Source organism: Lissotriton vulgaris, chromosome 4_1, assembly GCF_964263255.1.
Source record: "Lissotriton vulgaris chromosome 4_1, aLisVul1.2, whole genome shotgun sequence".
Taxonomy (NCBI): domain Eukaryota; kingdom Metazoa; phylum Chordata; class Amphibia; order Caudata; family Salamandridae; genus Lissotriton; species Lissotriton vulgaris.
In genome coordinates, this window is record NC_141691.1 from 229,770,111 (window position 1) to 229,797,977 (window position 27,867).

Consider the following 27,867-nt stretch of genomic DNA (forward strand, 5'->3'; position numbering starts at 1 on the left):
ATCACAGACAGGGCCCAAGTTCTGTTGAAGGCCATGGGGTCTGTTGGCCTACATCAAGACAGAAACATATCCAACTCATTCTGATAACCATATAATAAATATGGCCCCATGTAAATAATAAGGATACAACTCAGTTTAATTCCTCTAGGGAGCACAAATTAATTGCTTACGAAAAGCCAAATCATGGACTTGCATCCTTGAAGTGGAGCGACCAGGTGATGAAACTTATCACCAGGTCCGAGTGATGGTTTCTCTAATAGGTCGGAATGTCAGTCGCTACTCTCAATCTGTCATCAGTGTTGGCCACACCTGCATAAAGTCTAATTCTAATTTGAACTGAAGAACACAACTCAAGCCTTAACAATATTATGATGCATTTCCTTCAACCAGACATGGTGAGGCAACCAAACCACACGGGAATTAGTGCAAGGCAGAAGAGACAAAATGGTTGCATGAACAAACTGTCTTGAAACGTGACCATCTCAAAATAACAACTAAAAACGCCACGCTCTGGAAAATGAACTACTTATCAATGCCTACACAATGTGCCAAGTAACAAGACTGAACAATTCCAGTTCTGGAATCTGGGCCACTATACAAAAGTGAGCTGAAAAGATCACATATACAAATACAACAGTTTGTGGAGAGAGTGGAGTTTCTGCACTAAATTAAAGGGTACTGGCATTGAAGCCAAAATGAAGAAACAACAAAAAATGCACAATATTATTAGGCATATTAGATTACCTCAGCTCCTTCAGATCTTCTTTGAATACCTAAAAAGGAAACACAGAGTTTGATCCAAAAAAGAAAACAAAGTGTATGCAGAAATACAGTTGAAAGGAAAACAAACATCCATCAACAGAATAACAAACAGTAGTTTGGGGAAAATACTACAGTTCAAATAAAAACATGCCTTTTCAATGGGAAGAGCATCTAAACGGTAGCTAAACAGTGGCAACAGCCACCCTCCTATTCTCATCTTTTGCACCTACTGACCATACACAACACATACTATTCACCCCTCCTCCCCCACTGCAGTGACATAATGAAAAATTAAGCCTCCCCAGCATAGGTGGGGCCTTCTATAGCTCACAGATATTCATTGGTCTTGGGCTACATATGGGGCCTCCAGAAGGTTTGAGGACCCCCGAAGAGTTAGGGGACCCGGTGTAATGCCCATGTCCCATGTGTGTTCTAATAATTATATCCATGAAAGAGGATCCTCCAACTCCACTCTTCCCCACTCCATGCCACTCCGTGTCATTTCACTCCACAAAATGTTACTCCACTCCTTTTTATGCCACTCCACTCTATGCAACACTACTCTACGCCACTCCACTCTATGATACTCTATGCTACTCCACTGTATGCCATTCCACTCTACGATAACTCACTCTATACCACTCCACTCTATGATGTCTACTCCATTCCAGAATATGACACTCCACTGCACTTTACTCTACTCCACTCTATACAACTCCACTCAATGACACTATGACACTCCACTTCATGACACTCTATGCACTGCACTCTGTCACTCCACTATACAAAACTCCACTCCTCTCTACTCCACTCTCTTCTAAGCCAGTAGCTTTTAGTCTTGCTGAACAACAGCCACACTGGCGTACATTGTTAAAACACATTGGCAAACCCTAGCATAGGTGTGACCTATTGGTTTTGCCAATGCTTGTTCTCAATTGGCGCAAACCGTTGGTGAAAGAAATAGTTGAAGAATGCGGGCTGGGCTTGTCCCATAACTTTGATGCTCAGAAGATACCAATTGACATGCATTCTGTAATGTAACTAATTCTTTAGAAGTATCTATATAGTATTAAAATATGGAAGCTCACGTTCACAGTTTGTCATTTTACAGGTTGTGATGTAAAACCAACTTTGGTGTACCAGATTCCCTGTCCACCTACCATGTCTTTGCTAGCAAAACAAGGAGACGTGCCTTCTCCAAAAAAACAGTCTTTTGGACTTCAAATGCTATTAGTTGTTCAGTGGGCACTAAATGTTCTTTGCCTTTACTTAATGGCTACCTCGTTGCAAGTACCAACATTTCACGTCATTTTATGCTATTTAATTAACAAAGAGAAGGACTTTTAAAATGGAGTCTGTTAAAATGACCTTCACAAAAATAAACATATTACTCTCATAGGGGTTTCAGCCCAAATCCTTTTGTTTACAAACATATCCTGTGGCAACTTCCCTGCTGAAGGCAAGGTTTGCTCATTATTTCTCTGAACGCATAAACTCAAATGGGCATTGTACTGGCATATGCCTTTAGTAGACTCGGACAGCTTTATGTTTGTATGTATGTTTGGAAGACCTAATCTCATGAACAGTGCCTAGAAATGTAAAATGAACTACAGAGAGGGGGTGGGGGTGGGGGTGGTGGGGATTTCAATTTTCTCCAACCACCCCTGGCTTTCATGTGTTTTCATAGTTTAACGTCTTGGATGGACTTGGCACTTGGATTGTTACAATGTCCCATTTATGCTCCATTACATTTTGGTGATAAGACATTAAGTAGTCTTTTGCAAGACTGCAAGTCGCAACATGATAGGCAGCTGCTAAATGATAGCTACTGTGTGTACTTGGATGTATGCACTTTCTTATACGTTTTAATAGCTGAATTCTAGTTATCTTGTTTAGGAAGTGCGGTTATTAGATACCATAACCAGCTATAAAAAGACAGCGCTATTCATTAATCATGTTTGCATGTTTCTTTTTTAGGTCTGGCGTTAGTGAAGATCTTACTTTTCCCCAAAAATCTTATCAAATCTATTCAATCTACAAACAAATGTGTGCATCAAAAGAGTTACTAACACAATGATTTTGGAATTTGAAAGATTGATTTCCAGCATGTTTGTTCAATATAGCCTTATAGCCCGCCGTAGAGGGCTATACCAGCTATTAAAGGCCCTCTCCAGCGTTAAAGGCCCCGAGCCGAAGGCGAGGGCCTTTAACAAGGGAGAGGGACTTTAATAGCGGTATAGCCCATCTACGAAGGGCTATAAGGCTATTAGAACATTCTGTCGTCTAGTGGCAGAATGTTCTAACAAAAAAACAAAGCCTTTTGGAAGCGTGAGGGGATTGGAATCCCCTCAGGCTCCCTGAAGCCTTTGTTCACATCCAGAGCTGTGAACAAAAAACATTGGAATGTTGGAGCTCCAGGCTTATACCAGCCATTATAAGCCCAGAGCACTCCATTGTTTTCAATGGAGCTCCCAACATTCCAATGTTCTAATAGACCTCAAAAGCATTCAGTGTATATCTCAAAATAGCAGCAGCATCAGAAGCCTAAGCAGCAGAAACAGCCACTCTGACTGTTTTCTCAACAGGGTAGATAGTCTGTGCGAGTGTCGGAGCTTCTGAAATGTCAGAGTCCTCTTGGCAGGTAAATTCTTCATAGCGTACCCTAGAAGCACAGACCATACAGTGGCCGGCTACCAACAACTTAAATTGTAAGCATAGTCCCTAGTGTGTATCCCCTGGGTTCTATGTTTCCTACATTAATTCTAGGTTAGTCCTTTCTTCTTCACCCAATCCTGCCCATCTGTTATTCCTCAGTGTTACTGTAGGGTTGGATGTTTCTGTTCATTCATTCTGATCTTCAGGCAGGGCAGTCCTTCAACCCTGTGTTATGTACTTTACTTTGTTACACTCTGTGTTCTTTATAATTATTGTACGGACTTTACCTCAAGTAGTGCATTACACATTATGCTTTTTAGTTTGTGCACAACAATGCAATCTTGAATTGCAAATTCTCTATTGTGGCTGGCACAATCGAGCTGCACTGGAATTCCTCCCCAATAACGATCCCAGATGTTATGTTAAATTAAATTATACAGCGCAACGAGTACCCGTGGTTGTCTTGGCGCTGATAGCTAGGCATAGTACGGGAGCATGGTGTAAGAGACAGATTAAAAGTTAAAAAGCCCGAAATGAGAAGCTTTCTAAAAGCCAGCAGCGAACATGCGAATCTGATATGGGGAGGAAGAGTGTTCCAAAGTCCAGTGGCTTGTGCGTGGAAGCTGCTGCCGCCCCATCAAGTTTTCTTAAATCTAGATTGTGTGGGTGTATATGTACCTAGAGATCTAAGGTTCCTGTTAGGAGTGTACCAGGAGATGGTATTTTTTAAAAAATCTTGACCTATGCTATGAAGGGCCTTGAAAGTAAGACAGAGTTTTAAATTTGATGCGATTACTGAGAGTCAGCCAATGTAACTCTAATTGCCAGAGAGACAGACTAATGTTTTTGGAAGATTGAGCAGTACCCTGGTGGCTGAGTTCTACAAAACCTGCAATTTATTGAGGTATTGTTTCTGCAGATTGATGTATAGGCCAATACAGTAGTCTATTTTAGATAAAACGAGGGAGGAGATAACTATTTTTATGGCACTGACTGGAATATAAGGAAAGATAATTCTGGTGATTCTTAGTGTATTATAGGAAGTAGATATGATGGAATTAACTTGTTTATTGAAATTAAGTTTGTCGTCCAGAATCACTCCTAGGCTTTTAACCTTGCGAGATGGAGTAGGATGTGGGCCCATCTTTTCGGGAGTCCAAAAGCAATGATTCTTTCCAAAGAACATCACTTCCGTCTTCTCTGAATTTAGCTTAAGGCAATGCCTGCAGATCCAGGTGCAGATTTCTTTCATACAAATATGAAGCATAAAACTCATATTATTGGCCTAATTGGCCGCAGAGACCGCAATTTGTGTGTCATCTACTTAGGTGAGGGATGGACCAAAAGATTGAATCAGCGGGGCAAGCTATAGGTAGAATAGAAAAGGACTTAGGGAGGACCCCTGCAGCACTCCACACGGAAGTGACAACGCAGAAGTGTTTGACTAATGTTACATCCTTTGGCTACCGACACTAGTGAGTTTGTTAATAACTTGAAAAAGTTCCCTGGGTGAATTATTAGACAGTTCTATTTGAGCTGTAAAATAACGTGTTTTTGCTGTGACCAATAGACTTTTATATTTGGCCAGAGAGCGTTTATAAATTTCCTTTTATTGAGTTTCATTGTTAAGCCTCCATCTTCTCTCCTGTTGTCTGCATTTTTGTTTTTCTAGTTGGAGCGCCTCGCAGTGTTAGGGCTCTGAAGGCTTAATTGTCTTATGTTTAAGTTTCCAAGGGGCGAATTGTTAAAGGGCATTGTTAAGCCAGCTTGATTATTTATTTATTTTATTTATTTGAAAGGTTTCTTAAAGCTCTTGCTAGACCCGGGGGTATCAGAGCGCTTTACATGTGCGAAAAACAAGATTATAGGAGTTGCTCAAAAAGCACAGTATGAAATAATGAATAAAAACAAATGTTTCATTGAGGTCTAGGCAAGAGCAGATACATTTACATACATTTTTACATCGGATGGGGGAGATAGAAGGGGGGATGGGGGAAGGGAGGGAAGGGAGTGAAGTAGAGGAGGATAGGGAGGTCAGAGGTATGATTTAAGGAGCCCAGTATTTGCTGTGGAGTTGCAGTTTAAGGTCTTTTTTGAAGGCAATGTAGGAGGGGTTGGAGCGCTATTCCTTAACACCTTGGCTGCTGGCAGTTTTCCCGTCCTGTGCTGGAAATTGCCATTTTGCTGGTGTCATGACGAGCTCAGCTCGTCATCAGCACAGCTCAACCGTGCATCATGACGAGCTGAGCTTGTCATCAGCATCGAAAGGGTTAAGGAGGGCATTCCAGACGATCTGCGCTTTTCCAGAGAAGGCGTGAGATTGAGTGGTTTTCTTTTTGAATAAGGGGGGGGGGGATGAGGAGGAAGGTGTTTGTGCTCCTCATCGTTCTAGAGATGCCCGCTTTTTAAAGTTTGTTTGTGAGGTACAGCGGGCATTCTGGTGTAAGGCTTTATGTGTGATGCATGCAGTCTTGTAGGAGGATCTACCATGAACGGGCAACCAGTTGAGAGCCTTCAGGGCAGAGGAGATGTGATCAAGGCGTTTGTAGACAGTGATGAGCCTGGCTGCTAGGTGGAGCACAGATCTGAGTGGGGCTAGGTGAGGATAGCATTCCCTTAGTCGATTTTTGACAGTACCAGGGATTGGACGACCCATTTGAAGTCTTCCGGTGGGATGAAGGGTTTGATTTTCTTCAGGTGACAGAGTGAAGAGAGCTCCTTTAGCGCAGTTTTTTATGTGGTCGTTGAAGGATAGATTTTTTTCAACGATAAAACCAAGAGATTTTACCGAGTTGGACAAAGAGAGCGAGCAGTCCGTTGTTTTTAGGGGAGAAGAGGATGATTTCAGTTTTCTTTGGATTGAGTTTGAGTTGGTTGGAGTGGAACCAGTGTTGGATCTTGTTTAAGGTATGGTTAAGAAGAAGTACATCAGTGTGGGACCTAATCTTATAGTACAGTTGTGTGTCTTCGGCATAGAGGTGGTAGTTCATCCCTGCTTGTTTCAGGATGAGTGTAACAAGTTCCATGAAAAGGTTAAAGAGTGAAGGGGAGAGAGTAGAACCTTGGGGGACGCCTAGGGAAACCGGAGAGGGGTTGGATAGACAGTTGTTAATTTTTTACTTGTTGTGTTCTGTGTTGGAGAAATGAGGTGCACCATTTAAGGACCTAACCGTTAAGGCCAAAGCGGGACTTGAGGGAGTTGGGTTGACTGCATCAAAGGCAGCAGAGAGGTAAAGGAGAATGAGTAAGCATGATTCACGGCTGTCAAGGGAAGCGTGAATGTCGTTTATATTTAGCATGCCAGTTTCCGTGCTGCAGCCTTTTCTGAAGCTGGATTGCAAGGGGTCAAAAAAGTTGAAGTTGTTAATGTGTTTATCTAATTGGAGAAGAGCACATTTTTCCAGGGCTTTGGAAAGAAGAGGTAGGTTAGAGATAGGGCGGAGGTTGTTAAGGTCAATAGGGTCTGAGGTGGGATTTTTAGGTATATGCGTGATTTGACCAAGTTGAAGAGAGTCTGGGACACAACCTGTGGAGAAGGAGATGTTGATGATGATGGTCCAGTAAGGGGCAATGATGTGGTTGAGATTCTGGAAAAGACTGGAGGGGATAGGGTCTTTGGTGTGTGAGGATGGTTTAAGTTTCGTTTATGACGTTAGAGACTTCGAGTTCAGTCACGGGGGGAAATTAGACCAAGATGCATAGTTTTGTAGTTGCTGAGGGGGAAGGCTGGGATCTGGAGGGGTATAAGCGAGAGCGGGAGTGGAAGGGTAAGGAGACAGAGTCAATACGGGAGGATCGATAAGTGTATTGTCAGCGACAAAAGGGGAATTTTGTGTGATCATAGTTAGATGGAAGGAGTTCTCGATTTTTGCAATTTTATCAGAGAAGAAGTTGGCAATTTCCTCACATCTATTTGTTGAGGTAGCAAGTTTAGGGGGGGCTGTGGATTTTTGGTTGCGAACAATCTTAAATAGTTCTCTGGGTCTATTTTTTGCCTGATCGAGTTGTATTCGGAAAAAGGAAGTGTTTTCCTTGAAGATGTGTTTTTTAATAGGATGATCTAGCTGCTTTGAGATAGGCAAGGTGGGCGGCGGATGGGTGTTGTCTCCAAGATCTTTCAGTCAGTCTAAGTGAACGCCTTTTGTCATTGAGATCAGAGTTAAACCAAGTTTTAGATGAAATGGTTCTTTGTTTTTTAGTTTGGAAGGGGCTAGGAAGTCTATGACCTCACTGGTGGTCTTATTGAAGGGTTCAGGGAGCTCATTTGAGTCTTGGGAGAGAGGGGTGAGAAGAAGTTGAGCTTGTAGTTTAGACTCCAGTTCGCCAGGAGAGATTTGGTTGAGGTTTCTGGTCCATTTCAAGGGTGGGTGATTTTTGATAGGCGGGAGGAGGGGAGCGGATTCGATCTTGAACAGGATGAGGTGATGGTCAGACCAGTCAATGGGAAGGATGCTGGAAATGGTAGCCAGGTTATTACTGGATATGATGGCATCGAGAGTAGCACCTTTGGTGTGGGTGGGATAGTGACAAAGTTGAAGAAGGCTATTGATTTCTAGAAGATTGAAGAGATGGGTGACTGTGGGGTCAGCAGTATTGTTCCAGTGGATGTTAAAGTCTCCAAGGAAGATGTTTTTCAAGTTGGAGAGAGAGGATTGTGAAAGAATGTCGGCTAGTTCCTCAGCGAAGGGAAGTGGATCACCCGGAGGGTGTTAGATATTATTTAGGCGAATTGGGGGGGGGGGGCCTGAATAATGAATTTAGCGCCAAAGTATTCGAAGGTTAAGTGTTCAGCGTTTTTAACACAGGACAGTTGCACTAGATTTTTGTAAACAATAGCTAGGCCACCACCAATTCTGCCTGTTCTGTCTTTCCTAATGATGGAGTGGCATGGGGGGTGAGTAGATCAAGGATGGCCGTTGAGTGGTCATTAAGCCAGGATTCTGTAAGGAAAGGGATGTTGATGGATTCACTAAGGAGGGATTCGGATATTTCAGTTGTGTGTCGGACAGCCGAGCGTCAGTTAACGAGCATGCAGGATAGGGGCTTAGGGTTGGCGGTAGTGCATGAGTGTATGGTGGTAAGTTGGGTAGGAGGTCTGGGCGAGGAGGGAGTTATGCTCGTTCCCAAGATCACTGGGATGCTGGAGAAATTGGGGGTGCGTTTGGGATCAGGGGGTTGGGAAGGTAAGAGTTGCATAGGTCCGTAGTTGCAGATGGGGAGAGACTGTACCTAGCACAATGCGGCCTGGAAGATCTGTTGTAGAGGGGAATAGTTTTCCAGAGGTTATGTTGGGAGGGGTGAGTGAGGCAAGGGGGAAGGGGATTCTGATTGAGGAGAGCCGTGTTGTTCAGAACGCTGAAGTCTTCTCTGAGTCTCATAAGTTCCATCTGAACGTTTGAGAGGTTTAGTTCAATCTTGGAGAGTGTCAGAGCGATAAGGTTGAGTGTGTAGTGTAGTTTCTATATTCCCAATAGGCTCTGCGCATTAGAATAACATAAACAGCAGTTTAGACGTAGGACTGAGGTCGACTAGGTCTCTACTGAATATGTTAGACTTAATTAGGTATGCCAGCTAGCTCAGAGGTCACTAGAAACTTTCTCGAATGAACATGGAGGAGTTAACTTCCCTGATTAGACAAGAAGGGATTAGCTTCTGACAACCGCATAAACATGACAACTTTGCTCCCTCCAGAATAAGGAGTATATCTCCAGAGTTGTGTGAAAACAATAGATAGCTATTTCACTCTGTCAATCGTGCATACTTAGTTTCACCAGAGTGCAGAGAAATAGAGAGACAGGCGTTTTCAATAAAAGGTGTTATTTATTGAGCAGTCTTCTTTCTCATGCAAGAGAAATGAATTGCCACAATTGCAATACTTGTCCAAGTAAAGTGCGTACTGTAAAAGGAGTATTATGAAATAATACTGTAAAAGCATTGATATGGTTTCTGAGCCATATGATACTTAACGGATAAAATATATACAATTACATACAATGATAAAAGTTGACTAAACATACCTAACTGGTGCTTCTAAATATGCCTACCCCAGTGTACCTAACCTAATCCTAGTACATGGGAAGGAGTAAGGGAGTTGCAGTTTAAGTTAAGTTAGTTTTGACAAGAATCTGAATCAAGAATTCTCTTAGGGTCTAATCAGCACAGTACCTTGGTTTTAGAATGAAGGAGGTCTTGTATCTCGTTCTCAGGACTCGATCTCCCAGTAACCCGCAAGGGTGACTGGAAACACTGCAGCTGGATTTTCTCGGCAGGAGAAAAGACAGCGTCTTTCTCAGTGCGTCAAATGGGAGGGACGGCTTCCTTCGGCACTCGCATCAGCTGGGCTTTGGGTAAGTAGATAGCTGCTCTGCTCCACACCACCGTGTGTTGCTGAAGGCAAATGCTGGTATATTTATACCTGGAAGGTGCCGTGTTTGACGTAAGGGTGGACATAAGACATCAATAAGAACCATCACTAGGAACTGGCAGTTCTTTCAGGACTCGCAGGAGTTCTAGGACAAATCAAAACAAAAGCATGGGGAATTCCCAGGTTGCTGAAGGTTTGGTTTGTTTAAAGAACTCGTTGTACTTTCTAGGAGTCTAAGGAAGTAGCCTTGCCATATTTGGACTGCATAGGCTATTACTAAATATGGATATGATTCTTATGCCTTTATAAGGATATGATTTGTTATAACCACATAAGGGCATACATCGGGAATATTTAATTAGGGTCCTAGTTACGTTTACAACACCCACTCCACATATAATGTCCATCATTACTAAATACTAAGCAATATATAAACATATAGGTATGCATGTGTTTTCCAGCCCACCCCAAAATACATCAAATGCATTTGAAATGGTATAGATACACGAAAATGAGTATTATACTGTACGCTTTCAAGCAGTGGTATCATTCAGATAACATTTTTGCACATTTAGAATGTTGACTGAATGAATCACGAAAATTACATTCATGAGATGGCTCTTAATACAGAAAAAAAGTCGAGACCATTTCATCACATATTCATACAAGATTGTACATGTGTTAGAGGCGGATTTCAAAATATTGTCTCTAGAGTCTCTAAGAATAGAAGATCTGTTCTCTAAGAATAGTTCTACTTTAAGCAGAGTATCATGTGCCAAAAAAAGTAAATATTTTGGAAATTGGGAAAAATACTTTTGCTTTCATGGGAAAAAATAGTTCCAAATGTTTTCAGCACTGCTGTTTATAAAAACTGAAGGCCTAATTCAGAGTTCAGGGAACGCTGTGTGCTCTCTATTTCAAATATTATTCTCGTTGTTAGGAGAGAACATTACCTCAGATAGACCAGAAAAAAATGTGTCTACAACAGTAGGTGAAAGTTGGGCCAATGCTGAAAAATCAGAAATAGTGCATATATGCGATGCATTGTCATCATCGGTGTTTAGATCAGCAATGTTCACAGAAGGTTGTACCTGTGTGGTGCCGCTTTCATCTCTTACTTCACCGCCACCTAATCGTAATGGTGAAGTCTCAACGAATGCCGTCATCAGAATCGGTAGCCGCTGGGGACAACACGTTGCATGAGTCGTTACCGGACAAAGCAAAGCATCGATATCCATTGGTACTGCAGATGGTAGTGTAAGACAGACGTCCAACACGCATTCTTCTCTGCATAGCAGACATCGAAGCACAGGTAAGATGCAATTTTGCCAGATTGGTCTGAATGAAAGAAACTAGGTAGTATTCAGATCTCTTAGCCGGGCCAATCCGAGGACCTTAGTGATACGGTCTCGGTATCGTATTGCTAGGATCGTTTCTTCCATCGTAGCCTGAGTTTTGTCTGTGACTTGGCTTGCCATATCGGAGCAGAAGGAACAAAAATAAAATTCCTGCTAAGAGTCCCAAAATAAGAGGCAGGCCACCGAAAAGAGAATGCACAAAATTCGGGAAGATGCCCAGAACTGTTTCAAAGGGTGCTAACAGTCCCAAAAAAATGTCTTAAATACATGTGCGATGCCACTGGTATCTGACATGTTTAAGATTTGGCTTAACATTTCTACGAAATGCACGGAGCAATTTGTCGATAATAGGGTATGTATCTCTGCCGCTGTCCTTGCAACTTGCAGGTCATACGTTTCTTTGGACGAGGTTAAAGGCACAGTTGTTTGTAAAAGAATAGACTTCATTCTGCTTAAAGTATCAATTCGAATAGAAGAGATATTCCCAGAAGGCCATATTGCTGCCTCCATGTCTGGATTGCTGTTTGGATACAATACTTGCATTCAACAAATGACCCTGGAAGTGACGCTCACGAGATAGGCTTTTCCTAGCATGCCACAACAGCTGTGGTCACTTAATATAACGTAGCTACCGTTGGAAAGTGGTCTGAAAAAGGCCTCTATCTGTGTAGCAGGGGTGCCGTGCAGATGACATGAAAGGTTGTTTGATGAACCTTCGCAGGCTCCATGCAAGTTAATACCTTGACACAGAAGTGTACCGCTTAGTGATTTTTTACAATTGTTACCACTAAGAAATACCTATTTTTTTCCCTTCACTATAACATTTATGTGTAAAAGGTAAATTCCAGGTTGATTGGATGTATCCTTTACCCAACCTTTCATACAGGCCTGCTGGTATATATTTTTGGCAGTATTGAAACTGAAAAGTTGTTATCGGGATTGTAATGGTGCCATGTATTATTCATTCAATGACAGGTCTTTCTGACATTGTCAATGGTAATCTTTCTAGTTTTTCAATGCTCAGCACCGTATAGTCTGCTCCTTTTTGTGCCAACGAGATTTGTCTATCTGTAAGGTTAAAGATAGAAAATAATGACGTTATGTTGATTAGACGTCATGGCACCTGGCCTGAACCGAGGTTTTGTAACGTCCAGCCTAGCAGTACAATAGAACGCAATTGGGATTGACCATGTTGTAACATTAGCATATCCTGTTCTATTATATCAATAGCAGATGATACAATGCTGTCCAGTGAATAAATTCTGGAGGACAGAGTCGTTAACCCATTGTCCACCACAGAAAAGGATTTTTTCCAAATTAATACGATCAATTTCTCGTATTTTTCTGCAGTTTCAATTTGTGTAACTTTCCAAGCTTCATTGTAAGCTGCGTATATACCGGCGTATATGAAACGTTTTTGACGCGGTTTGCGAGGTCCCAGTAAGAAATCTCGCAAGTCAGCACCTTCTTTAAGTAAAGTTAAGTGTTGCTTAATTTCGGGAAGTGTGGATTTCTGTAGCCAGTCAAGGCATAGTTTTCCTACACTGTATGCTGTAACTATCCCTGGAAGTTGTCTCTGGGAATATCTTGGGTCTGGCCTGTTCTGTTTGAATCCCTGTATTTTGTTCAGGAATCTATCTTGACAGTTATTAGTGTCTGTGGGCCAGATCAACCATTTGTTTCAATCAGGAAGTGTTCTGTTTTGTTTTAAAATATAGGACACGTCTAACCCCTCATCTGTAGTGGTGTTTCTATCAGGCATAGGCTTTAGTATAGACGGGTTGTTTAAATCTTTTATCTTAGCTAAACCAAGGCAGGTTGTTTGTTGAATGGTGTCATTCAGGAACATTATTTGTTCTGGGATCATGCATGCTCTAAACAATGATTCTAGACCTTGTACCTGCCATTCTTTTGTACCCCAGATGGTTTTTGTCTCAATGTTATTTTTCCAAAATTCAAAACCAAATGTAGACATTTTTACATAACATTTTTCAGAATAAATCAGCTTAGTATTTGTCAACATGTTTTTCACTCCTGTCTTTTTTAACATTTTGAAATAAAACGTTTCTGGATTAATATTATTAAACCCTGAGAAGTATGGAAATTTCTCATAACATTTTCTTGAACTGCCTTTTGGTGGAGTTGGACAATGTTCCCATTGATTATAACTGAAAACATTTCTAGGATTTGCAGATTTATGCAGATAATGATGCCCAAAGTGATTGTAACAATACATTTCCTCATAATTCGACGAACCCTGTAAATATTCATGTTCTGTAAATTTTGCTGACATTTCTAAATCTGACATCATATTATTAATATTTTCATAGTCCCAATCATCAGGGAAAGTACTAGGTGATACAAAGTCACTTAAGGAGATCTTAAATTGGTGTGGATATTTCAAGAGCTCATCCGGGCCATAAATTTCATAGTCAGTTTTGTCCCATGCTATACCACCAGGTATAGGGATGGCTGTGATGTTCACTGATGATAGTTCTCTTTTTTCGATGTGAGAGGATCTGTGTGGTTTCAGGACCAAGTTGATGTTCTAACTTGCTGTGTCCATTGTACTATATTTTCCATCAATAAATCTACCCAAACTTAAAACCGAGATGAGCCACAGAAGGAGGAAAAGTAGACCTAACACAATCCATAATTTAATCTATGGTGAAATTAGATATGTTTCTCTCAGTTGATGAAAGAGCTCTGTAATTTTTTCTTTGAAAGTTTTTGTTGCTGGCTTGTCTCCATGTTCACTTGGATCATTGGAAAAGTCATCAAAGTTGATAAAGTAGCCAGATGCAGTTCTGTCAATTGGTGGAATTGCTTCCGGATTTCCATTGATCTTTGGATTTTCTTTTGTTACATTTGTATAGTCCGAGGCTACATCATTGTAGATAGGTGTTTCTTGACGAACTGTTGCAATTTGGGTATCAAGAGGCACAAGTTCCATGGCTTTGTTGCATAGTCCTTTATTATTCACTGAAGGTTTATCAAATGTGATTAGTCTCTCAGTTTGAACCTCTTGGATTGTAGCAAGATTTGGTCTTCTGCTATTTCTTGGGAGTCCACTGGGCCTACTACTTATTATCGGCCACATGGTTGTGGTCTCACCAGGTCGATTGATACAACTCGGTTCTCCTTTTTTCCAGCAAGTGGCAGTAGTACTACTGATCTTGTTCCGCTGACAGCTAAGACAGGTACTGCTTTTCTGTAAGAAGGCCCAAATTCCTTCTTCACCGCGATCTTTTCTCTGACCAGATCCCCAATCTTTGGAATCCAGACAGGTCTTGCTTGGACAGGTGGTTTTTCTTCAGTGGTTGTTGGCTTTAGCTTTTCGTTACTCAGACTTTTTCTTGTTTCATTTAAGTCCTGCAAAACAGCCAAACGATCTTTGATATCAAAGGTTTTTTGTTGCACTACTGAAGTCTGACAATCCAAATCCTGGGTGATCATTCTAGTACCAAATAAAAGTTCGTACGGACTGATACCTCCTACAAAATTTCTTGGCATGTTATTAAGACTTTCTCTATCCCCCACTCCAGGGATTTGAGCAAACGGAACGGAGTTCGCATCAATTATGTATGTATTTTCGAGTGGATAATTTAGAGGTAACGCTGCATAATTGCCTTACATTGAAGCTTTTACTGCAAGCAGCATTTCGCCATCTATTTGTTTTTTCGTACGCTTTTTTGTAGCTACGGAAGCCGAGTGATCGACTGCCGCTGTGGCTCTGTCAGCCAATGAATTCCCTGCAACATGAACACCATCACATTGAAGACTCTGAGTATGTATCACGTGAGTCTTTTTGTGGTTCTTTCTGCAAAAGAACTACTTGTTCCCATAGTTTTTTATGCTTTATTGTGGAACCTGTCTCATCTTTTTAACCGTTTTTTATCCAGGTCTGCATGGAATTATTGTAAGATTGGATGCAGTAATGCGATTCGCACACTATTATAGAGGGTGGAATTCGCGATCGGCATTTTCAAGCGCCATCTTTAGAGATCTTATTTCAGCTCGCTGAGCTGTACAGTTTCTGAGTGATTCAGTTTTAGTGACCATCGGTCTGAATTTACCTAAGCGCCAACGACCTTTAACAATCGCGCATGCAGCATTGTAAATTTGTTTTTCCACAACGTAGTGTTGTGCAAATCTGTCCGTGTAGATTACACAGATGTACTGTTCGAGAGGCATAATTTCGATTGACAGGGGGCATTCATGTTCGTATCCCAGATTTTCTAGTTTTTTCATCTTCGGATCAAAAGCGTGTTTCACGTCTTCTGTAGCAAGAGAATTTTCCCATTGTATCCATTTTGGATCTAGAGCTATAGCATTTGGAATGCCTGGTCTTGTTACTGCCTCAAGGGCTGATACTGCTGTTAAAACAGATATTCTTTTCCCTTGGGCTAGGGCTCTTTCTTTTGCTACAGCAGTTTGAACCGCAGTTAGAATTTTTTCAGTAGAACTGAATTTCATCTCAGCTTGTGTGTACAAGTGTGATTTGTATGCTATTGGTACCGTTTCTCCCTCATTAGAGGTCAGGTATGTGAATCTGCATCTTCCTTGGATGACTCAGATTACGAGGTTGCGTTCGTTTACGCGCGTTTGCAGTTTTGTTTTATTTAACATGTCTGTCTGTAATGATCTTAAAATTTCTGCGTGTTTTTGAGTCCAATTAATTGGTTTAAAATCAGGTTTTATTAGTTCGTAGAGAAGTTTAACCTCTCTGCATAATTTAGAATGTATGTTCTTCCAAAATTCAGGAAACCTAGAATTGATTGTAACTTTTTCAGCGTTTTTGGAGCTTGGAGTACTGCACACTTCTCTAAGAAGTTGTCTGCTAGGCTTTTGCCTTCACTTGATAATTCATATCCTAAAAATAGGACAGTCAGATGGGCAATTCGTGATTTTTTAAAGTTGAATTTGTACCCTTCAGCTGCGAAGTATTATGGTGTTCACTCTTTTCAAGTGAGTCTCCAGGTCATCGTCTGTAAGATAGATGTCATCGACATAGGATAATGCCTCATCATCATATATTTGTAGTAACTCTGTTACCCTGGCTGAAAATAATCCTGGGCTGTTCTTGAATCCCTGTGGGAGACGACAAAATTGTTTTTGGGTCCCCATGCTGGAGAAAGCGGTCAAATATCTGCTTTCAGGTGCTATGTTTTGACAGAAGAAACCATTTGAAATATCTAATGTCATTTTATATTTCTTGCGCACGAGGTTATTCATTAGTGCTGCACTGTGTGAGTTTTGTACTGCAAATGTTTTACAGCAGGAGTTTAAGTGTCTCTAGTCCAAAACTAGACGATATGAATCGTCTGGCTTGGAGACAGGAAACAAAGGATTGTTCATTTGTGAGGTGCATGTTTCAATCACCCCCTGATATTCAAGTTGATCTAAAATTTCTTTTACTTGTTTTTTAGCTTCTTGCTTAACAGGATACTGCCTCTGTGCAGTAGGTTGATTTTTTGACTGGATTTTAGGGTGAGGAGAATCCTCATCCCACCCTACATGATTTTTATATAATGCAGGGGCTTGGGCCACTGCCCATTTTCTAGCATGTATTTTTTATGAATTGGAATGTTATTTGAGAAGGCAGGCATAATCATTTCTTCGCCATGTGGGCACTCCCTGACAAACTCTGGTGGCCAGTCCCTTTCTGCTAGAAGGATAACATAGCCCAAAAGAGACCTCTTATTTTCCTAGTTTTCTCTCCCTCTATATGTAATGTTATTTCTTATAGTTTATGGGGCACGCTCACTCGGGTGTCTGCAGTTTCCACTTGAATGTATTCATTCGTGTCCACTGTCTCCAGAAGATTCATCAGGATCTTGCGAGTTATTGTCACTTCTGCTGCGCTGTCTAGCATTGTCTGGGCCCACTCTCCTTTTTCAGTTGTGTCCTCAGGATTCTCGGCGTGTTTTACTTTAATATTGGCTACCTTCTTTCTGGGAAATTGTAATTTTTTACTTTAGTGAGCAGGTTCCTTGTCTTTGGACTTTACGTGCTCTTCTTTATGTTCTGACCGTCCTCTTCTTTCCGATTTCTTTGAGGAAGTCTGAAAAGATCGAGAGGGACGTATATCAATATCTTGATATCTGTCAGGTTTTCTCAAATTGTCTCTATTTCTAAGTTGTATCTTTTTTCAGAGGGCTCCCTTTGTTGAGACTTGCCTCCCCCTTCTGGAGATCTATTTCTTCGTTGGGGAGACCTTCCTCTGGACTGAAACTGTTTTTCTCTGGGAGAGGTTTGTTTATTACCCTCCTACTTCTTCTTTTGAGAATTGAGATTATTTTTAATGAGTCTTTTCAGGATTTTCTATTAGTGTTTTTAGTCGGTAGGTTGTACCGTCAACTGTTAATTGAACTAACTCTCTATATGCTTTTGTTAATTCTTTTATTTTGACTAAGAGTTCTTCGCTTGACATTTTTTCAATGTCGGGGTGTGGTATGTAGCTGGCTAGAACCGGCCATGTGGCTCCTGGTCTACCTAGTGGACCGAGCCTGGTAATGTGATTTTGATGTTTTAGGGCGCCATTAACCCAAAGCAGGTGCTCTTGGTATGCTAGTGGAATTTCAACTTCCTCGAAAGGAGAGTATTCCTCTGGTGCTTCCGCTATTTTGTAGTAGTGGAACTCATGTGTTACAGCATGTGCTGCTGGAAAATGTATCCAGGAATAGAATACTTCTGTTTGCCGAAATTCATGTGCCTCTACCACAAATACGACTGTACCACCTCTTGATGTTACTCCATTTTCTATAAGTTTTATAGTTATGGTTTTTCTTATATTGACCGGGATGATTATTGCATCCGGGTCCTTATCTCGGACAAGTGTGTTGTCCGCTACGAGTTGAGCTGCTAGTCTAGCTCTGTCCCTTTTGTCCTCGCTGTCTGACATTTTTACTGACAAGTTTTGAGGAAACAAAGATTAGGTGCACAATATTTTGGAAAACTGTATCCTTCAACGTTGACTATACCGAAAACTAATACATAGGAATCTCTTCCTACGAAGTTTCGGCGGATATTAACCTTTCACCCACTCCAGACGTCTATTGGAGTTTTCACGGGAAAAGAGGTCCGTGTGAAAAAGCACGACTGAGTTACTCTAGTATCTTGCGTTAGATTATCGCCTTACCAAACGTTGGACGCCATGTAGTGTAGTTCCTATATTCCCAATAGGCTCTGCACATTGGAATAACATAAACAGCAGTTTAGACGTAGGACTGAGGTCGACTAGGTCTCTACTGAATATGTTAGACTTAATTAGGTATGCCAGCTAGGCCAGAGGTCACTAGAAACTTTCTCGAATGAACAGGGAGAAGTTAACTTCCCTGATTAGACAAGAAGGGATTAGCTTCTGACAACCGCATAAACATGACAACTTTGCTCCCTCCAGAATAAGGAGTATATCTCCAGAGTCATGTGAAAACAATAGATAGCTATTTCACTCAGTCAATCGCACCTACTTAGTTTCACCAGAGTGCAGAGAAATAGAGAGATGGGCGTTTTCAATAAAAGGTGTTTTTTATTGAGTAGTCTTCTTTCTAATGCAAGAGAAATGAATTGCCACAATTGCCATACTTGTCATAAAGTAAAGTGCTTACAGTAAAAGGAGTATTATGAAATAATACTGTAAAAGCATTGATATGGTTTCTGAGCCATATGATACTTAAAACGGATAAAATATATACAATTACATACAATGATAAAAGTTGACTAAACGTACTCAACTGGTGCTTCTAAATACGCCTACCCCAGTGTACCTAACCTAAGCCTAGTACGTGGGAAGAAGTAAGGGAGTTGCAGTTTAAGTTAAGTTAGTTTTGCCAAGAATCTGAATCAAGAATTCTCTAAGGGTCTAATCAGCTCCGTACCTTGGTTTTAGAATGAAGCAGGTCTTGTATGTCGTTCTCAGGACTCGATCTCCCAGTAACCCGCAAGGGTAACTGGAAATACTGGAGCTGGATTTTCTCGGCAGGAGAAAAGACAGCGTCTTTCTCAGTGCGTCAAATGGGATGGACGGCTTCCTTCGGCACTCGCATCAGCTGGGCTTCGGGTAAGTAGATAGCCGCTCTGCTCCAAACCACCGTGTGTTGCTTAAGGCAAATGCTGGTATATTTATACCTGGAAGGTGCAGTGTTTGACGTAAGGGTGGACATAAGACGTCAATAAGAACCGTCTCTAGGAACTGGCAGTACTTTCAGGACTCGCAGGAGTTCAAGGACAAATCAAAACAAAAGCATGGGGAATTCCCAGGTTGCTGGAGGTTTGGTTTGTTTAAAGAACTCGTTGTACTTTCTAGGAGTCTAAGGAAGTAGCCTTGCCGTATTTGGACTGCATTGGCTATTACTAAATATGGATATGATTCTTATGCCTTTATAAGGATAATGATTTGTTATAACCACATAAGGGCATACATCGGGAATATTTAATTAGGGTCCTAGTTACGTTTACAACAAGCGTTAGCTCTGGCGGCTAGGAGGGGGTCGGGCATGGGGGTACGGTGTTGGCCGGAGATGAGAGCCTGATGTGTTGCGGGGGGAGATGCAGTGTGGCGGGGTCAGAGGGGAGCTAGTGAGGTGGGACGTTGAGGTGGAGGGGTCACTCATGCAGGTAGGTTGTGAGGCCGGGGGAGTGGATATGTTGGGGAGGGGGGAGGTGAGGTCATGATGAGGGGGAGGAGTGGTATTCAGTGCTAGCAGTATAGGTGTAGTGGGGGGAGTGGTGGGAAGCAGTGTGAGAAGGAGCCAGGACTTAATTGTCTGCGCTTGCGTGGGGGGGAGTGTAGTTCATAGTAGGTGTTGTGGGCGTCTGGAGGGTGGACGTTCAGGGGGAGGGATTCGGGAGATGTCGAGAGGTCATCGGTAGCGAGGTGGGTTTGTGGATGTCGGTCGTTAGATAAGGAGGGGATTTTGGTGGTGGGAGGCTCAATGAGGGTGTCTAGGGGATGTGGGCTCAGGGCTGGTGGAAGGGAAATGTGGGCGACCGACGTTTGGGAGGGATAGGGTTTAGGGGCAGGTTTGGATAGAAGGTCAGTCAGGGAACTGTAGAGGTGATCAAAGGTGTTGAGGTGATGATCAGGTGCTTGAATAAGAATGTTGCGGTTTTATAAATGGAGATGGAAATTTCTCCGTTAAAAGCTGGGTATGGGGAGGTAGATAGTTTGAAACCATATGGGATATTTCCAGATTTGGTGATTGTGAGATAGTTCAGGAGCATCCTTTTCCAGGTGAGGCTATGGTAGAAGTCAACTATGAGCGTTTTGGGGTGATGAGTCAGTAATTTATGCTTAAAGTTTGTCTTGGCATGTTTGGATGGATTGGATGTGTATGTTATGTTATAGGTTATAGGTTGTTTTGTAGCGCGCTCTGCTACTGGGGAGTATCCTGGCGCGTTGCGGAGGTGACCAAACATAACACAGAGAGACAGCCTAGACCTAACAAACAAACAGATGGGTCTTGAGATCCTTCTTAAACTTGGATAGACACTGGGCGGTACGCAAATGAAGAGGGAGAGCATTCCAAGCCTTCGCAGTTACCACAGAAATAGATTGGCCGCCCAGCCTAGCCCGCTTATAGCGGGGAAGAGTCAGTTTGGCCAGCGAGGCTGACCTGAGACAGCGAGAGGGAGTGTAGAAAGAGAAGCGCTTCCTCAGGTAGCCGGGGCCAAGCTGAGGTTCCGTGACGGTTCCGTGACGACTTGAACCCGTGTTTTCAAGTTTGTCGGAAATACATAAAAATGGTATCAGTGAACCGCAAATGATCCATTTCATATATCCTAGTGTTTTCGCTACGCTACGAGCAAGAGCACTCCTTCCATTGACATATTTCTGATATACCCACGGCATCCATCTTAGATTATGGCCGCCATTTTGTGTTTCCTTGCCCTCACATATGCAATAGCCTCTGATCATTTCATTTACTCCACTTTGATTAAGGACACGTAGCCTTAGCCGGAGATTCACCTCTTACATGACACGTGCACCTTAAACCAGATCACGCTGTAGCTGCATGACTCGACAAAGGCTGCCTCCTCTGCCCAAGGCCAGTCCTGCCAAACTGGTCTTCGTGTCCATTGTACCTGATCATGATTAGGCGGCCGAAGCCGGTAGCCTTGCCCATTTACAACCCACAAACATCTCTTATCCCGCTTTTCTATCTTCTGCACCTGGCTCTGTTCCTTTCCTTCTGGGCCTTTATTAGGGGGAGGTAACGAACTTTACGATGAGGCGGTCCGGGTCCTGAATGCAATATTGACAGGGGATTGTGATGAACTAGTGGGAACCCCTCTTCGTAGATGTTTGGTATCAGATTTTATCGACAGTTCCTGTGTAACGCCAAATATTTATTGTTTAGAGACACAAAGGTTTGGGAATGTACCGACATGTGAAATATTTGCCTAGAGCACAATTTTTAGTATATAAGGAGCGACCCACTTTGTACAAATCGAACAGGCTCCTAGTTTCTGCCCGTGCGTAGATTCTGTGACTTCTGTGTCCCTGCAGTAATAAACCTTTGGTCTTTGACGCCACCATCGAGAAGCCCGTGTTTCTGTTCATTTGTGCACCAAGGCAGGTGGAACTCCGGGGTCTTTGGGTGTTGTACCCTGACACCTCTGGACGGAACCAAAAAGTCCAGAACTCCAATTGGCGCCCAACGTGGGGCGACGTCATTCGGTACCGGTCCAAAAGCCTGAAGAGTTCGAGAAGCTTCGTGTGAAGATTCCTGAGGGAGGCGCCCCACTTCATCGATCCCGGCATATCGCAAAAGTGGCCCTGAAGTTCTCTTCCACGAGGGTTTCCCGTTCAGGACGGCTGCAGTGGGCCGTTGCCTTGACCGTCGCCCTGTCTTGGACCCGAAGTGGTGCAGTCCTTAGTACGGCGAAACGTGACGGGTTTCTCCTTGGTGACGTCTTCAGTGCCTCAGTTAAGTATTTAGTAATAGCTAGCTGGTTACTTTTGTGAGGATTGTTAAAAATCCTTGATCGGTTCTTGGTTTAGTTTGGTTTTGTTAGATTATCATTGGTTGTTCTAGTTACGATAATCTATTTGGTTTAGTTTTGGGTATCGATACATCAGTTCGTTTTGGTAGGCCTAAGTTCTTGGTTCGAGTGCACATATTTGTTTCGTGTTTGTTTGTTTTGTGTTCCGGACTGAAAATGGTAAGTCGGAAAATGTTGTCTTGTTTTAGTTGCAACAGTGACTCACGATTGGAGGACTCTTGTCTGGTTCCTCCGATTGGGACTCCCCTATATGATTTATATTGTAAGTATGGCGTGGGTCCTATAACTTATAATGAGATATGGGTCCGTTATTGTAAGAAGGATGGTGTCCTTAGTTGGCCACTGCATGGTAGTTTTGAGCAAGAGATTCTCGACAACTTAGAAGCGAAATTATTTAGGAAGAAAGCCCGGCCGGCAATGTTTGACTCTTTTCGTTATTGGCGGAAAGAATCCAAACAGAGAGAAATGAAAAGGTTGAAGAAAGAGCAAAAGGAACAAGAAGAGTTAACTCTAGAGCAAGCGACTAAACAGTTGCAGGCTAACGAGTGTGAGAAGGTCATAGATGTAGCCATTAGAGAGCATAACCTAGCGATTGACAAGTGCTATCCTGCCTTGCCATCGAAAATGGCTAAGATACTGGAGGACTCCGAAAACGATCCTCTGCTGTCTTATCTGTTACGGTCACCTCCACCGTATGCACAAGGTGCTACGGCTCCGCTCATCCCGAATGTTCAATTGCCGGTTGCTGGACAACCTGGTGCTCCTGCTCCTGTTCCTCAGAACCAAGTTCCTATACTTCCTGTGGTGAATGTAAATGTTCCTACAGCTCCTCCTCTTCCCGCACTGCCAGCTCCTATACCTACCACTGTACCTACTGCTCCAGAAGCTATTTTCCTCGATACTCCTACTGTTTCGTCATCTATTCCTACCTCTACTGCATTCTCTATGTCTGCGAGTGTACTAACTCCACTTTCTGTTCGTCGAAGAATCACTGATTCAGTTACTAATATGCTGTCTCCGATATATAAAACCCTGATTAAGACTCCTACTCCTGACTCTGTTCAGAGACGGAGTCAGCTTCCTAGTACTGAGGAACGGGGAGTTTTAGACTCCACGGCTCTCAGATGGATTTCGAAGGGTAGAAGATATAGTACGAGAGATGTGTTAGAGACATTTATGCAATGGGGAGAGCCAACGCAACGATACGTCTTTGATGAGATGTGCTCGTTGTTACGTGAAGAGATAGAAGAAGACGATGTCGAATCAGATTTGGAAGATTTAATTAGGGTTCAAAAGGAGTTTGCTGCTGGAATGATAGTGGGTGAGAAAATAAAGCAAGCGATGGAACTCATTTTAAGTTTTAGGAGTGATCCATCTCTTCGTTCGCCGAGAGATTTAGAGAAAGGTAAAATGAAGCTAAGTCGCCAATATCCTATGAGGGAGGTTCCTCCAATTTGGCGCGAAGCAGTACAACGTGATGATAATGCAGGAATTGCAGCTGCTCCAGCGCAGTTCCAAAGAGTATGGATACATATTCCATGGAAGCGAGCAGAAGTGTTAGCAGTGAAACAGGCCTTGCCAGATCCACGTAAGAATCCAGCTGGATATTACAAGGAATTAGCGCAGACAGTTGAGGCTTGTATAATGAACTTAGCCGACATTGATATGTTATTTGGTAACGTAGTTCCGCAACCAGTGTGGGCTAAAATTCGTAGAGAGGATCATCAGGCTGCTTTAGGTGGTGATTGGGCAGCTATCACTGCAGCAGATGCTCAACAAATAGGTGGTGCGAAACCCGAACCTTTGATCGCTAATCTGCCAGGTAGAATAATTGATTTAATGAAGACTCTGATGCCAGCATTGCGTGTTAATTGGGACAAGTTGTCAGCGTGTAAACAGAAGAAAGACGAAAGCGTCTCGGACTTCTTCACGAGGTTCGAAGAGACTTTTGTAGATCATAGTGGTCAGGATATGAGCACAGAAGGAGGACAAAGATTGTTTGTCGATAAATTTGTGCATAATTTGTTACCTGAATTATGCAATAAATTAAAAGACTCAGAAAGTGCGTGGGCTGTATCTACGACAGCGCAAATACTTGCGACTGCGCAGTACTACGAAAATAGGGATAAAGAGGAAAAGGAGAAATCAGAAAAGAAAACGAAAGATTTAAAAACTAAAGTTCTTTTGCAGCAGGCGTATCCGCCTCGCACGAATCAGACTAATACGCAGCAAAACTCATACCAAAGGACAGATTATAGTACATCAAGGCCTCAATATCAATGGAATCAATGCGCGTACTGTAAGAAAGAGGGTCACTATAAAAATGAATGTCCGATCTTAGCGCAAAATAATGCAGCAGCAGCTCAGAGAGGTCGTGGTGGTTTTGTGCAGAATTCTAGAGGACGAGGACGAGGTGCTATGCCTCCGCAAACGAATGATCGTCCCTCCAATCACTTTGATCAACGAAATGGACAATCTGTTCAGCAAAATAGATCTCAACAATATCTTGTTGAAGATTATTGTGAAGTAGAAGAGGGTTTTCAACAAAATGGGTACTAGGACAGCCATGGACAGAGAGAGGGAGTAGTATCAGTTCCAGTGGATCAGAGTGGGCCTTATGTCGCAGTAGCAACATCAGGTGTAGTCGAACCGTTTCTGTTGGATACTGGTGCCGCAAAAAGTTCTATAATGCATGCGAAACTCCCTGGCGCACCTTTGTCTGGCTCAACAAATGTTTCCGTAGGTTTTTCAGGCGCCCCTGTGTACAACCCGATATCTGGTCCTTTGTCTATTTCTGTTGGACCGTGTCACTTGAAAGCACCCCTGATTTTGACGACAGGTTGTAATGAAAATCTGCTTGGTTTAGATTTGTTAAAACGACTATATGCGACATTGTACTGTTCTCCGGAAGGAGTACAGCTTACTTTGGGTAAAAGACTCACCTCTCCGATGTACTTGTCAATGGACGCACTCCCGCCGGAGCTACGTTCACTCCCTGATTCTCTTTGGGCGACTGGTCCCAACGATGTAGGTCTCCTAGAAATTCCACCGTATGTAGTAACTTTGAAAGCGAATGTAAAATTTCCAAGAATTCCTCAATATAAAATCTCAAGTGAAGGAGAACGTGCACTTTTACTGATTGTGCAAGACTTGATTAAGAAGGGTGTAGTTGAAGAAACTAGAGGAAATGTCTGTAACAGTCCTGTATTACCGATTCTGAAGCGAACTGACCCTACAAAACCTCCAGTTTATAGGTTTGTCATAGACCTTAGAGAAGTTAATAAGATTGTAATTCCGCAGTTTCCTGTAGTGCCAGACATTACTGCCTTGTTAACATTGATACCTGCTACAGCTACATGGTTCTCAGTTATAGACCTAAAGAATGCTTTCTTCAGCATTCCGATAGCTGAAGAAAGTAGGGATATTTTCGGCTTCTGTTTAGGAGGTCGCAGTTTCAGATTTAAACGCGCTCCACAAGGCTATTGTGAAAGTCCATCCATTTATAGTCAAGCTTTAAAAAGTCAGCTAGATTCTTTTGTCCTTCCTCCAGGTTCTGCCCTAGTACAATACGTAGACGATCTTTTAGTGGCTGCCGATGACAAGGAAACTTGCAAAGCAGCTACAATTTCGTTATTGCATCATTTGTCTAATTTGAATCATAAGGTGTCTCCTTCCAAGATGCAATACTGCTGCCAAGAAGTAACCTACCTAGGTCACCTCTTATCAAAGGAGGGAAGGAAGTTGACCCCAGAGAGAATAAAAGCAATTACGCAGATGAGTGTTCCACGCACACAGAGAGAAGTACGTGCCTTCTTAGGTATTACCTCTTACTGTAGGCAGTGGATCCCAAATTTTTCACTTTTAGCGAAACCGTTGGTAGCCTTGACTGGGAAAAATGTTCCAAGTCCGGTGCCATGGTCTGATGAATGTCAAGAGAGTTTTATTGAGTTACGAAAAGCACTATGTTCAGCTCCTGTATTGGGTACACCTGATTACAGCAAGCCATTCACGCTCTACGTTCACGAAAGAGAAGGTTGCGCGTTGAGTGTTCTGACACAGAAGTTTGGTGATAAACAACGCCCTTGTGCGTATTTCTCATCAACATTAGATCCGGTAGCCAGAGCGTTACCTAGTTGTTTGAGGGCTACAGCGGCAGCTGCAGCTTCCATTCGACAATCTGCTGGTTTGGTGATGAACAATATGCTAGTGGTCATGGTTCCTCATGCAGTGGATACACTCATGAACCGAACGAAGACTCAACACCTTACTAGTGCGAGATTATCTGGTTACGAGCTGACGTTATTAGCGAGTCATATTCAGATCAAAAGATGCAATGTATTGAATCCAGCAACATTGTTGCCGACTGATCAAGAGTCGAGTGATTCTGAGCCACATGACTGTTATTTCAAAACGGAGGAAGAGACAAAAGGTCGCATCGACTTGAGGGATACTCCCCTATCCGACCCGGATGGTACGCTATATGTGGACGGGTCATGTTTTAAATTGGAGAATGGTGATGTGACTGCTGCCTACGCGGTAACGACTTTGAAGACGATTGTGGAGACTGCAAGAGTGAGTCAGAATTCTGCCCAAGCAGCAGAATTAATAGCTCTTACGAGAGCGTGTGTTTTAGCTGAGGGAAAGAGAGTGAATGTGTTTACAGATAGTCAGTACGCATTTGGCGTGGCCCATAGTTTTGGCCGGTTGTGGAGAGAAAGGGGTTTCATTACGTCCCATGGGACTAAGATTCAACATGGTCAGCTAGTTAACGACTTGTTGGAATCTCTAACCTTGCCGACTGAAGTTGCGATTGTGAAGTGCAGTGCTCATAAAGCAATCACGGATGATGTTGGTCGTGGGAATGCCTTTGCTGATGAAACCGCTAAACAGACAGCTAGAGACACGATGAGTAGAATGTACGTTGCTACGTCTGCAAGATGGATTGCTGAGTCTGGAATGTGTGAGGACACTATGGAAAGTGTGAAAGAGATTCAGAAAGAAGCGACTGAGGAAGAGAAACGTGTATGGAGAGAAAGTACGGGCAAGTTGGACTCGAATGGATGTTGGATTGATTTGACAGAACAGCAGCGTTGGATGTTGCCTGATGCGTATGTGCTTGCAGTAGTGACGATGGCGCATGGAGTGGCGCATATAAGTTCTAAAGGGATATGTAAAATGTTAGCTCCGGTTTGGAAGAATGAGGGAATCAGTAAGTGTGCAGAGAGAGTGGTGAAAAATTGTATGGTGTGCTTGATGCATAATCCTGGCAAGGGAACTCCAACTCCAGCTGGTCATTTCGCTCCTCCTTCCTGTCCCTTTGAAGTGATTCAGTTAGACTTCATTCACATGGAACGCTGCAACAATTTAAAATACGTCCTGGTGGTAGTTTGTGCTTTTTCCAGGTGGATAGAAGCATACCCATTAAAGGACAACACTGCTCTATCTACTGCCAAAATTCTTCTCAAGGAATATTTCCCTAGGTTTGGAATGCCACGGATTGTATGGTCAGATAACGGAAGTGAGTTTATAGGGAAAGTTATGCAGAGTGTGTGTGCTGGTCTAGGATTGAAACAAAAATTCCATAGTGCAAACCATCCCCAATCTGCTGGTTTAGTCGAGGGTTACAATGGCACTCTGAAGCTTAAGATAGCCAAGATACAAGCATCCACAGGTTTGGCTTGGCCAGACGCACTTCCTTTGGCTTTGTTATCAACGAGAGCA

General features: G+C 42.6%; 1 protein-coding gene across 1 annotated transcript in view; it reads right to left on the bottom strand.

Annotated features, from left to right (window-relative positions):
• Positions 1 to 27,867, bottom strand: part of LOC147718609 (COMM domain-containing protein 5-like) — a 147,573-nt gene that overhangs the window by 60,031 nt on the left and 59,675 nt on the right. The window contains exon 3 of the mRNA XM_086918571.1: positions 745 to 773. Within this exon, the coding sequence (XP_086774697.1) occupies positions 745 to 773 (29 nt within the window). The remainder of the gene's footprint in view (positions 1 to 744; positions 774 to 27,867) is intronic.